This window comes from Astyanax mexicanus, unplaced genomic scaffold, assembly GCF_023375975.1.
Source record: "Astyanax mexicanus isolate ESR-SI-001 unplaced genomic scaffold, AstMex3_surface scaffold_31, whole genome shotgun sequence".
Lineage (NCBI taxonomy): Eukaryota > Metazoa > Chordata > Actinopteri > Characiformes > Acestrorhamphidae > Astyanax > Astyanax mexicanus.
Window position 1 is genome coordinate 10,001 of NW_026040041.1, and position 14,130 is coordinate 24,130.

The following is a 14,130-nucleotide window of genomic DNA, read 5'->3' on the forward strand; positions in this document are numbered from 1 at the left end:
AAAATGGATTTATTGACTTTTAATTTATTGTCTACTAAAACAGCAGCTAGCAGTGCTGAACTTGTGACCTGATCGTTTGATCTAAATGTAATGTCTGTTTCCATGATATGTGTCGTGTTTTAAATTGTGATTAGGACATTTTATTTTCAATAATTTGCACGTGATTTCAACTTGTGTACTTGTGGTTGTTAGTTATCAGTCTGCCCTGATTATTTATTCTGTCTCTGATGTTAAAATGTATAAAATGGGTCGGAGGTTTTTACTCACAGATTGAAACATAAGAAATTCTTGGTTTAATTCTGAGACCTTTATTTAACCACGGTATTCACATTGAGATTAAAAATATATTTTACAGATTGCTTGCTTGCTCTATTTTATTCACCTCAGTTTGCAGATTTTGCAGATTTAGGGGAAAAAAATCTCAGAGTAAATCTCTGCATAACTGCACTCTGCGATTGGCGCTCATTTTCTGAGATGGTGATTTCTTTATATAATGCTCATCATAAAGTGACAGAAACTGAATCAAACTGAAGATTATTCAATGTTTTATAGATGAAGCCTTAAAGGAAAGTTATATTCCTGATTAAATACTGATAAAATATTACTGAGTAAATACTGCAGGGTGGGGGTTTATAGTAAAGTGGCCGGAGAATTTAACTGATGTTTTTTTGATCTTCAGGAAAAAGTCTCGTAAGAGAAAGCCAGCTGATAAAGTCTCCAATCAGACCAACACTCGCCGTGCTGATGTGATAGCGTGAGTAACAATTAAATTAATGATCATGAACTTGTTAACTGACCTGTATTTATATATTTATTATATATATTATACAGTATGTAATGAGTTCATGCAATCTGTCAGTAAATGCTCGTTGATGTTCATTCCTCTTCAAATCGTGGATTAATGAAATCCCATATTGATTTGCAGGAGGGTAGCGGAGAAAGACCCGGTGAAGGTGCCGTTTGAGGACTGGAAAATAGAAGAGTTTATATGTATTGAACAAAATACCTTAATGTACTGTGATCTGTTTAATCTAAATCGATCTATTCCATGGATCCAAAACAGAAGTAATGAGCTGCCTGCGCTAAACAATATCATCCAGTCGCTCCATGACAGTTCCAGAGAAAAAGAAATTAAGGATCACATAAAAGATAAACGTTTATTAAAGTATGGGCAGTTTGCATTTTATTTTTTTAGAAAGAAAGGTGGTAGTTTTATTCAATGCTCAGATGTGTTTTATCCAAAACATAAAATTCATAGTGAAGATTTTATAATTAATGAAATAAATGAATTAATAAATAATAATAAAATATATAAGGACAGTGAGCTGTGGATCTACACAGTGAATAGTCCATGTACGGTAAGGAGTACAAATCCCCCCTGTATGATTCAGTTAACTCATTTATCACTTAAGTTATATAGTATATATAAGATTAAAATGTTCGTTGTTTTTAAGAAACCCTTTATACCAAACTTCCTTCGTAAAAACCTTCCTTTTCCTTCCTCCCGTACTGCTTCTACACAGTCTGAAAATAACAATAACCCAGACACCAGTAACAGAATTTTTGTAGACTCTATCAACTCCTCCACATTTCTTATGGAAGATCTAGGAAATCTAGTAAAGGCAGGATGTTCTACAAAGAATTTTGAAGCGTTTAAAAAAATATTGTTGAAGTACAGTAAAGAGAAGAATAAAAAGTGTGGAGTATGGAGTCGAAATTCTCAATACACTTTTGAAGACTTTGAAGACATAGGGTCAGAGTTAAGTGAAAAGGTAGAAAATGAAAAACGTAAGGAATTTCTGGACTGGTGGTCAGATAACCTAGAAAAATCATATAATAATATTTATATAAATGTTTTACATTATATATATAGAAAGGCTCTTCAGCTCTTCATTTATGATTTGCAGAAGCTTTTTCAACAGCTTTTCGATAATAATGACTTTCCAGTAGACTTTTATGAACTTCCTGATAAAAAAAAAGAATAAAATACGCTGACACATGCAAAAACACTGTGTCTGTTCTTTTATTTTAATTTATTTAAGCAATAACACACACACACATTCACAGAGCGTTAAGTCTTTATATTATATATCATATTACAGGCTGTATATTAAAGGAGTTTAAAAGTGATATCAGTAGAGGTGGGCGATACCGGGAATTTTGGTATCAATCCGATACCAAGTAAACGCAGGGCCAGTATTGCCGATATCGATACTGATACCGATACTTTTTAATATTTAAGCTTTATAGATCCAAATGATCCAAAAACCTAGGATAGAATTTCACCAAACATTGTAAGTGATAACAAAATACTTTAGTATCACAATCAACATTTTTGTTTAGAAACAATGGAACAGTAACAAAACAAAGTTTAAATATAAAGTAAAAAAATATAAAAAAATAAAATAAAAATTCTCCCCTCACTAGACATCTTTTCTAGTTCTTTCTTTCTTTGTTTCTTTTTTTTAATAGAATTGTCATTTGGAAAAACAATAAAAATAAGGAATTGTCTTCCTTTCAGTGCAATTCAAATGCAAGTTTTTCTTAAATAAACAGTGTAAAAAAATATCACTCAACACTAATCTCCTGAGGTAGAGGCGTGTTGACTCGAGGAGAGCGCTGAGTGGGCGGGGCCAGGCTGAGCCTACCTGCGTGGCGGTTTGGCTGGCTTTGCTGAGCCATGTGACGCATGTGCAACAACAAGAGACCAGAGAGTAGACTGTGGTGAATCTCGTGCGCAGCAGTCAGTGCGTGCGGCAGAGTATTGCTCAATACCAATACCAGCGTTGGTATCGATATTATCGATATTTGGATCGATCCGCCCACCTCTAGATATCAGATCATAATGAGACTGGCTGTTTATTAGCAGTTTATGCTCTTCAAATCAGTTCATAAAAGTGTTTAGTCATGAAAAACACACCAAAAAACACTAATTTTTAACCCTTACACTATATGACCAAAAGTATTGTTGGAGTAACTGTCTCTACTATAGAAAGGAGACTGTATTCTAGACATCTTCAGAACATTGCTGTGAGGATTTGATTCAGGATGCTGGGTGATGATCATTTTATTGGCAGTGCTTCTCTACTACAGGGTCTTCACAGTACATCACGTATACGCAAAATACAAATGGAACATAATTGATGAGTAATAAGCACTATTACCTGCGCGTGCAACGAGTGTTAATAGAGCCTAATTTTAGGTTACTTTGGAACATTAACAGGCCACCATTCTTTCAGATTTTCTGCCTGATGTTACCTGTATTTCTCCCAAATCTTGAGGATTTTTACTCTTGCATTTCATGAACAGGTTTCATGTTTGATAGGAGACATTACTCAGAATCCTAATTGTAATTGTAAAAGAAAATACTGTTGAAAATCACAGCTGTCAAAATATATTGAAAAAAAAAAATCACAAAATTAACTTCATGACCTCCAACACTTTGGGTTTATTACGCTTGTCTAGTTTATGGTTTTCCAGTCTTTTCTAGTCTGAGCTTAAAGAGGTGAAGCTTAATCTGAACACCCTGTTGCACTGAAATATCACAGCAATCGAGATCATTTTAGAAATGTATTTGAAAGAGAAGAAGAACAGCATGAACACTTCAAAACGACTGCAGCTCTAGATCTACCGCGGTGTGGACGCATGCATGAAGGGAAGTAGAAAGTATAGCGAATAAAACGTGATTCTAAATATATATATTCTGTATAAATATGCATTCTAGTCGATGGAATATGTTAAAAACGAGGAATCCTTTAACAGGGTATTTTTCTAACCTGAGAGTGGGTAGGTATTCAGTAAATCTGAATGTAATGAGTGAAGTTTGTGTCTATAAGTGTCTATAAGTCAGGGCAAATACAGATCTAGACCAGAAAAAGACAATCCAGGTAGATTACTATTAAAAGCATTGTTTATTTAAAAGCAGCTGTTTTTTAGGGTTTTTCTTTTAATTTGAAAGTAGTAGTGGGACAGAGTGAGGAGAGGGCAAAATATTATATTAAATATCAGAAATGTGTTTCTGCTAGCATCCCTGCAAAGCCACATTTATTCATTTAAAAAGAGGGTGGTCTCGGTCTCAATTCTGGGATTAGTGGTTGGAAACTAAAAGGGATAAAAGTTATTGGCGACACAGAGTGCAGAACGGAGTGATCCTCTCACTCCAAGAGCTCAGAGATAGGTTTTACATTCTGGAGTCTGATTTTCTAAGATACCTACAGATACGAAATTTTACACATACCATGTTAAAGAAGTTTGTAGGAGGCTTTGCTATCTCACCTATTGAGTTATTATTGAGAGACACTATTCAATTGAGGGCTGTGTCAAGAAAATTCTACAGTGTGTTATGTAATACCAATATGGACAATTCAGAAAAGGTTCAAAGGTTATGGGAGGCAGATCTTCGCTGTACAATTGATTTGGAAGACTGGAGAACCATATGTGGGCATCCCATACATGCAGTAGCTAGTAATGCAGATTGGGAAAGGCAATTCAAAATTCTAAACCGTCTTTTTTTACACGCCAGAATCTAGAAACAGGATGAATCCAAAACTATCTAAATATTGTAATAAATGTCATACAGCGGTTGGATCACTTTATCACTGCTTGTGGGATTGTCCGCATATACAGGGCTTCTGGTCTAAAGTCTTCGGAGAGATTGAGAAGATTTTTCATTGTTCTTTTAAGCTAGATGCCAAGATCTGCTTGTTGGATGTCAAACATGGATTGCCAAAGGGTTTCTCAGGCGCGCAGTTGCTGTTTATTCTTTTGTACTGTGCTAAAAAGTGCGTTTTACGTCTCTGGATAACGGATAAGGTTCAGTACATACATCAATGGCAACAATCTATAACAAGTATTATCCCTTTTTGAAGCATTTTCCTCTGCTGGGACCCATACCCAAAGCTTGCAAGTTGATCTCTGGACTTAAAACTCTGGCCTGGAAAGAGGCTGAGCTGGATTAAAAGCCTTCATTCATCATGGTTTCTTAATGGACTTAATTCTTTGGGTTTTTTGCTGATAGACGTTTGAGGACCTTTTTTCACTTGCCTAACTGTCTACTGTATCAATATAATGCACAAAATGCTCCCGGCTTCCTTTTTTTTTTTTCTTACTCTCCTTGATTTTCTGTTAGCCCACAAGTAAAAAAAAAAGATGTTATTTCTGTTGACTGTATTACTGCTATTGGTAATTCTTGCAATAAAAAAAAAAAAAAGAACAGGGTGGTCTGGTAGGTCCCAGAACCTTTTTCTATCTCTAAGAGCTTTTGCTGGTTACCCAAGTTACCTGGTGCTGCTGATGGTGCTTATTCACACGTCATTAAACCGAATAAACACATAATTAAATTCACCAGATTCATTTACTCTGAAAACACACTGCACCACAATGCATGCAGTAGAATAACTCATTTATTACTCCCTACTTTAATCATATGGATGGATCTGATCTTCATGTGATCATATTTATGATAGTAATTTAATTACCCGCATACTCCAGATGAAATGTATTGTTTTTTCTATTAATATTTGTTCTTTATTTATATTATTCACTACACATTGTAGATCAATATTAAAGACTATGACTGCATATACAATTTGGTAGTAGACAAAAAAAAAAAAAGGTTTGGCCTTCAGAAACACCTGACATAAAAACCTAACCCAAGTGAATCCGTGACGAGTTAAAGCGCAGAGTTAAGGAACAGCAGTGAAGAAGAGCTCAGCACCTCCAGAACTCATTTAAGACAGTTAAAGAACCTCATAAAGCCAACTGAGAGAATCAGCCAAGAGTGGGCAAAGCTGGCATTAAAGCAAAAGATGCTATGTGTGAAGAGTCTAAAGTATAAAACATTTTTTGGCTTGTTTAATACTTTTTGTTTCTTCATAATTGCATATAAATAAATAATAATGTTGATGAATGAGATAAAAAATGAGAAAAAGGTGTTTAAACTTTTTTTTTCTTTATTTCAAATCACATATCAATATAACAGCAAACTTTTTTTTACATGGTACAACAGTGCAGATTACATCACTATGTGATTCATTTTTTTACATTTGTATAATAGAAGAGAAAGAAAATAAATAATAATAAAAACAAATAAACAGAAACAGAACAAAACAAGGGGTGCAGTTAGAAGCGTAACAGTAAGACAAACCATAGACGCTAATGCTAAACACATTTAATATTCATGGGTTTACCTAACAATATCACAAAGTGTTGTAATGAAAGAAATACATTGCACATAAAAGGGCAAAGGAAACGAGTCCACCCATTGCATTTCCGGCGCTTGGTAGTGCATGTGGGGTCTGTGTGCAACAGGGGCTTCACAGTGCACATGCACTACCAAGCCCCGGAAATGCACTCTCAAGCCCCAAGTTTAGTGTATATGGTTTGTCTTACTGTTACGCTGTAGATAGCGAGTTAGCTTGGTTAGCTTCTTGTTACTGTTATAGCTAACATGAATGAGTGTCGCAATTTAGCTTCAAAATGTGCTTAGCGCTAGCTAGCTAGCTACTCACAGAAGCTAAAACAATCTACCTGAAATGTTCCTACATTTACATTTAATAAGTAGTTAGCTACATCTTGAGAGCATCACAGGACACCGTGTGAATGTGTGATCATGTGACCTTTTTTTACATAATACTAGGTGTGCTGAAGATAAAACTAAATCTTTTTAAAAGTGTATTTTGTTTTTCATTCTGTAACACTAGTTCTGAAAGCAAAATGTTAGCTTAAAATACAAGCTATGCAATTGAGTCCATTAGGTATTTAACTTTAAAATATCTAGGCATGTGCTATTGTATAACTAATAAATAAATGCATAAATTAATTTAACCAATTTTATTTACAAGAGAATCTAAAACACAACACACGTTAGAGATAAGCCATTTATTCATATTAATAGCTCTACTCTGTTCTCCGGCTAGCTAATGTGCTAGCTAATGCCACAGCTGTTACCTATAATTCTTCAGAAGTCCAAAATCAAATCTTACGCTTACAAACACCGTCACACATGTTCTCGCATTCCGAAGCTCACACCCACACCTGATTTCATTGGCCACTGAAGGTTTGGGGCTTGAGAGTGCATTTCCAGGGCTTGGTAGTACATGTGCACTGTGATTGCACACTTACAGTCTTGGCAAATGTTTCTGGGAGATATAATTTATCCACTTCTCCAAATTCCTTCAAATTTATCATTCTGAAGCCTAACCGAAAAAGTTATTCTTTCCATTATACAGATTTCATAAATTATATCATACCAATTATCGAAATGTATTTTAATACCATTTATAAAATAGTTAATTAACTAAATAACTATAATTAATTAATGAATACAACTATAGGACTTTTTCACAATACACAATCTGCAGGAACTGTGTATAATCCACAGTTAATCCCGCAAAAACTCACACAATGCTACTGGCTGCTATCTTTCATCAGCTTTCTCAACATTAATATAATTAAATTATTATATACTACAGGATCTCTCCCACAGGAATCGTTTGTTATTTAATTCTAAATAAATAGAAAATAACAATGTAACTGAAAATCCCTGTAGATACTGTAAATACGGATTTTGTCCATCTCATCCACATATTTTGACAGTGGGATTAAAATATTTTATGTTAAGGGGAGATGGATGTAGGAATGCATTTATATAGCTTGGCTAATGCCTTTTAAAAAGCTTGGATATTGTTAATTTTCAAAGTAGCCTCTAATAAAAAGACTGAAACTAAGTCTTACCTTCATAAGTGTAATACAGCAGTTTACTGTAAAACTCTACTGATTCCTCTTTAGATCTAACGTTATACTGCAGTGTATGAAGCTTTTAGTTTCTTCTTCACATTTCCATTCCACCTTAACAGTTTCCCTACATTAAAACACAGTTTCCTCTTTAGACTGTAGTTAGTAGATGTAGTTAGGCCCTCTTGAACTTTTCAACCTTTTGCCACATTTCAGTCTTCAAACATAAAGATATGAAATTGTAATTTTTGGTGAAGAATCAACAACAAGTGGGACACAATCGTGAAGTGGAAGGAAATTTATTGGATATTTTAAACTTTTTAAAAATAAATCTACAACGGAACGGTTCAGAAATAAAAGTATCCAGGTGTTTGAATGGCCGAGTCAAAGTCCAGACCTGAATCTAATGGAGAATCTGTGGAAAGATCTGAAAACTGCTGTTTACAAACCAACGCTCTCCATCCAACCTCACTGAGCTCCAGCTGTTTTATAAAGAAGAATGGGCAAAAATCTCAATCTCTTGATGTGCAAAACTCTGATAGAGACAAACCCCAAGAGACTTACATCTATCTTCTGGTAGAGATGTAGTATTTGATGATGAGTTTATCTTACCTAGGTAAAGATGGTAAATTATATAATTAAAAGTTGTAGAAATGGAAACATCATGTCCGTCTCTCCATAAACCACAGACAGATCCTGTTTTGGATTCACGTGATCTGCTGTCGTCTATAGATTTTGTAGTTGCAGTTTAGTAACTTTTATTCGACTATAAACAGAAGCTCGGAGGTCCCACGCATCATTCTCTGATCTCACTCAGGTATCTGGTCTCAACGGTTTTACCACATCCTGTTACCCCCCCAGCGAACAGATTATCTTCTCTACTCCTCTCACCTCTCAGAGTTGTCCCCCTGTCACAGGGGGACGTAGGGCCCTCGCACAACAGCGCAAATCGTACCGGGCCAAACCGAGAAACTGGTGAAAGTAATTTTGAGGTCTTATTAAGTGTGGTAATTTTCAAGAGTTTTCTATCCTGTTAAACATGTGAAATACCCATTTAAAATACAGGTGGCGCTATAGAGCTGTTAAAACACATATATTTGAAATTCTAATTCTAGATCAAACAACAGCCTCAGATAAGCAGGCCGGTCAAAGTTTGTGAGCTTTTCTCTCTTATAACGTCCTCAAAACTCCTGGCATTACCTATGTGTCAACCTCCAGTTTTGATGTGGCATCTCAAACATTCAACCATCTGCCATTCCCTCCTCGTTTAAGATATCGACTATTTCTTCACAATTTATCATCAGATATGTTCAATGTTTATTTTTACCAAATACATTTTATATATACATATATATGGTGTTCATGGACCAGTTACTTGTGTTCCTTCAAATGTTGTTGATACAACAAATTTGCTACCACGAGCTAATATGGAGGGGTCTATGTTGCGTGTTAAGCTAAAACGTAAGTTAGCGTATAAAGGACATTATGAATATAAATATGTGAACACTGAGCATGTAAAGAGAGCATTGCAGTATTTGAAAAAAAACAACCCATATTATGCTAACATTAATTACAACGAAAATTGGTTAAATGAATTTGAAGAATCAAGTCAACAAAATATCAATGAAATTTACTCATCGCTTTCAAATCATAGTTGTGTTGACACAGAAGAGGCAGATAATGTAAATTTCACAGCTGACCACACAGAACAACCACACATCGAATCAGATGAGACTTTGCATGACAGACAAACGCATGGTATGTTTATGGATACGTGTCTACAGCCAGTCGATTTAGGCCAAGAAATCTTAGATCAATACGATAACATTTTAAACATAGCTCCTGCAGAAGGTAACAATCCCATTCGGTTACTTTCTGACAAAAGTAATGAGGCTAAAAGCTTTCCAGCATTGTTTCCAATGGGTGGTCCAACATTTCATGATTTTAGGAATCAGCGGCTTACACTGTCACGCTATTTTAACAATCGTATTCTGAGTGCAGATAGAAGGTTTGCTAATAATAATGAATAAATTTTTTATGCCCAGTATATGAGTGAAGTAGAACAGGTTTCATCCAGCATATACCAGCACAATTCAAACACATCTAGGGAATTTTCTGCAGAGTTAGTGAAAGATAGGCAAACACTAAAGCAGTTTCTGAACTGCGATGATGGTTATAGGTTTCTTCGACCCATCAGAGGAACACCTGTGTATTGGTCAGGTGTTCAAAAAGATTTGTTTGCTATGGTAAGGCAGCTTGGCATACCTACATTTTTTTGTTCCTTCAGTTCAGCAGATATGAGATGGGACAATTTATTAGAAAGCATGCTGCAACAGGAAGACAGGACTGATAGTGTAGTTTAGATTGGGCAGATAAATGTGGCCTATTGCGACGCAACCCAGTTATTGCAGCACGCATGTTTGATTTTAGATGGCATACATTTTTAAATAAAGTAATCTTGTCACCGAGTCAACCGATAGGTAAAGTAGTGGATTATTTTTATCGCGTGGAGTTTCAGCAAAGAGGGAGTCCCCATGTACATGCAATGTTTTGGGTGGACAATGCTCCCCAAATTGATAAGGATGAGGACAATACTGTTGTAAAATTTATAGACCAATACATATCATCCGAATTACCGAGCAATGACAATGAACTTGTTGAAACTGTCTCAACAGTTCAAATGCACAGTAGGAGGCATTCAAAAACGTGTCGAAAGCGCAACAGTGTATGTCGTTTTAATTTTCCACGACCACCTTCAAATAAAACGTTTATTTCTAGAAAAACAAAAGAAGAGGAATCAACTAAAAAGTGCAGTTGCAGTGCAGTTCCATGTTGTTGTGAGGTCTCAAATAAAGTCATGAATAAAGAGCAAGCAACAAAAATATTAGCTATGGTAAAGTCAGCCATATCTACAGACACAAATACTAGTAGTACAGCTTCTGAGTTGTTTGCCAGTATTGGTATTAACCAAGAAATGTTTGAACTGGCGTATAACATTGCTGGCAGAAAAACTCAAGTTGTTCTGAAAAGAGAAATGACAGATTTGTGGGTAAATCCATATAATAAAAACTTACTGAAGGCTTGGAATGCTAATATGGATATTCAGTATATAGTAGATGCATATGCATGCATTGTATACATCATTTCATACATTTCCAAGGCTGAAAAGGAGATGGGATTGTTATTAAGTGCTGCCCATCGTGAAGCTTCAAAGCACAACAATGTTGATGTAAAAGGTACATTGCAACAATTGGGCAGTGTTTATTTACATAATCGGGATGTAGGTGCTCAAGAAGCAGTGTATAGACTGACAAATATGCACCTAAAAGAAGCTTCACGTAAAGTAGAGTACATACCCACAGGAGATCATTGTGTTCGGCTGAGCTTGCCACTAAAAGTGCTTCAGCAGAAAGCACAATCAAATGAGCTCACCGAAAAAGCCATGTGGATGACAAACCATGTTGATAGGTATAAAGCAAGGCCAGTAAGAGAACCTTTTCAGGACATGTGTATAGCAGTATTTGTGTCTCAATATCGTGTTGTGGGCAGAACAGAGAAGTGTGCAGACAAAATTCAGCTGCAAAACAATGCAGGGTTTGTTAAAAAAAGAACTAGATCAAAGCCAGCGGTTGTAAGGTATGCAAGATTCTCTGTTGATTCCAATCCGGAAAAATATTATCAAAGTATTTTGCAATTATTCTTGCCATACCGTAATGACAATGAAATGAAACCAGCAGGTTTTCCAACATATGAACTGTTTTATCACAATGGCCAATATGAAATAAATGGCTCAGTGCAATATGTGAAAAATGTAGTAGATGAAAATAAGCAATTATTTGAAAAAGATGAAGAACTTTTATCTCAAGTTCAGCATGTTGTAGTTGACAATGGTAGTTTAGAAGATGCATGGTGTGAGATGTGCCCGGAGCAAGAGGCAGAGCGCTTAGAATGCCAGGAGGAAAAAACACAAAGACCAGTAGAGGCTGAGGAGCATGTAGATCAAATTCCTGATTTATCTGTTCCAAGTGTAAAAAAACATAGTTTTGAGCCAAATGTGAATGTACTCTGTAGATCAGATGCTCTCAATCTGCTGAGGTCTCTTAACTCTGAGCAGAAAGACATATTTTATCAAGTTAGACAATGGTGTTTAGAGAAAGTTAGAGGGAAACAGCCAGAGCCTTTCCATATGTTCATTACTGGAGGTGCAGGAACAGGGAAGACACACCTAATCAGGACTATTCATTATGAAGCAACCAGGCTTTTATCCCAGGTTTCAAGTGCTCCAGACAAGGTGTCAGTGCTATTAACAGCTCCCACTGGAATTGCTGCATTTAAAGGGATAGTTCGGGATTTTTGACATGAATCTGTATGGCATCAACATGACCAGTGTCGTGCATTCTCACTGACTTACCCCCGACCATGTCCGCTGAGCGGAGTTCTTGTCCAGTATTGTCCGAGCCGAAAGTAGTCCGGCATGTTTGCTGGGGTCACGAAACGAAAGCGTTTTTCTTCCCAAAACAGTACGAGTGCAAAAGAGTGATTTATTTGCATAACAAAAAACGGTGTCTGCAAAAGTCACGCCTCATTATCACTGGGGCACTACTTTCATTTTGGATCAGTGCGCATGTCATTCTAACTGCGAGCAGCGGTCTTTCAGATCATTGGCTGCGCTCAGCTTCAACCAGCAACGCAAAGAGCAAGCTTTAGAGAGAAGTTTATCGGCTTTTATAAGCTTCTTGAACACAGATGTATACATTTGTATGTGTGTGTGTTAAAATGGTGCGGACTTGTGATTATCCAGGCTGTAGCAACAAAGATGTGGCTGATTCTCCGCACAGTTTCCATCGTATCCCCGTGACTGACATTGCTCTCAGGCAACTTTGGATACTTGCAATGGGCTTCCATGTGGACACCAAAGTGGTGAAAATGAAGAAGCTTCGTGTTTGCGGTGCGCACTTCAGCGAGGATGACTATGTTTCTCCATGCCCGCTGTTGTTTGTGATGCAGGCAGCAGCTGGCCCGCCGACGTCCTCATCAATTGACAGGTTCTGTATCTCGGGCATAACTAAATCCCACTCGTGGCAGCAGTAACATTCCACCTCTGTCGGCATTAGTTCGCACTTCAAACAAGTGCACCAGGATTTGTCGGCCACCCTTGGTATCGCAGCAGCAGCAGCAGCGGCTCCAGCTTCGGTCTCAATCATTTCTCTGTCCACCCTCTCTCTTTCTGCACGATCCAATTCGATTTGGGCAAGTTCCTCCTCAGTATACTCAGGCTCATAAAGATACCCCCTTGGCTCTGAGCGGAAATCAATATATTCCTCGTCGCTCTCGTAGTCCGACATGTTCCCGAACAGTAAACAGTGAAATGGAAACCGTAGGCTAGCTGCCAGGTTGCGCAATCGCGCGCACTGATCCAAAATGAAAGTAGTGCCCCAGTGATAATGAGGCGTGACTTTTGCAGACACCGTTTTTTGTTATGCAAATAAATCACTCTTTTGCACTCGTACTGTTTTGGGAAGAAAAACGCTTTCGTTTCGTGACCCCAGCAAACATGCCGGACTACTTTCGGCTCGGACAATACTGGACAAGAACTCCGCTCACCGGACATGGTCGGGGGTAAGTCAGTGAGAATGCACGACACTGGTCATGTTGATGCCATACAGATTCATGTCAAAAATCCCGAACTATCCCTTTAACTTGGGAGCTGGCACAATTCATTCTACCTTTTCAATAGGGACAGATGTAAAACTTCCCTACACACCTTTAGGAGAAGAAAAATTGAATACGTTGCGTGTTTTATTCAGTGATTTACATATATTGATCATAGATGAGATTTCTATGGTAGATCACAGTCTTCTAGCTTACATTCATGGTAGGTTAAGACAAATAAAGCAGACAGGTGACTACTCTCCTTTTGGGAAAGTTAGCATAATTGCAGTAGGAGACTTTTTTCAGCTGCCTCCAGTAAAAGGTAAACCACTATACTTGGAAAATGCCCCATTAGATTTGTGGAATGGCATGTTTTCTAAGTCCGAGTTAACCACCATTGTTCGACAAAAAGACTCTGCTTTTGCTGAAATTCTGAATAGGCTACGTACACATCACAGGTCTACACCATTATCACTGCAGGATGTGAAGACACTTAAACAGAGGGAAACTGGGGAAACAACTTCTGCGCTGCATATTTTTGCAACAAATGCTCAGGTAGAAGAGCATAATGTTAAGCAAATTATAGCATTTTGCCCTGAACATATTTGTGTAGAGGCACAAGATTATGAAAAAAATCGCCAAACTGGAAAAATGCAGCTTAAAAACGGACACTTTTCTAAAGTATTTAATTCATGCTTACCAGAAAAGTTGTTAATAGGAGAAGGTGCACGAGTAATGCTAATT

General features: G+C 37.0%; 1 protein-coding gene across 1 annotated transcript in view; it reads left to right on the forward strand.

Moving 5' to 3' along the window:
* Positions 1 to 2,360, forward strand: part of LOC125788972 (uncharacterized) — a 3,159-nt gene extending 799 nt beyond the window's left edge. Inside the window, exons 3-4 of the mRNA XM_049472946.1 lie at positions 680 to 754; positions 926 to 2,360. Coding sequence (XP_049328903.1) covers positions 1,011 to 1,985 — 975 coding nt within the window. The 5' untranslated portion in view covers positions 680 to 754; positions 926 to 1,010 and the 3' untranslated portion in view covers positions 1,986 to 2,360. The remainder of the gene's footprint in view (positions 1 to 679; positions 755 to 925) is intronic.
* Positions 2,361 to 14,130: the final 11,770 nt, after the last annotated feature.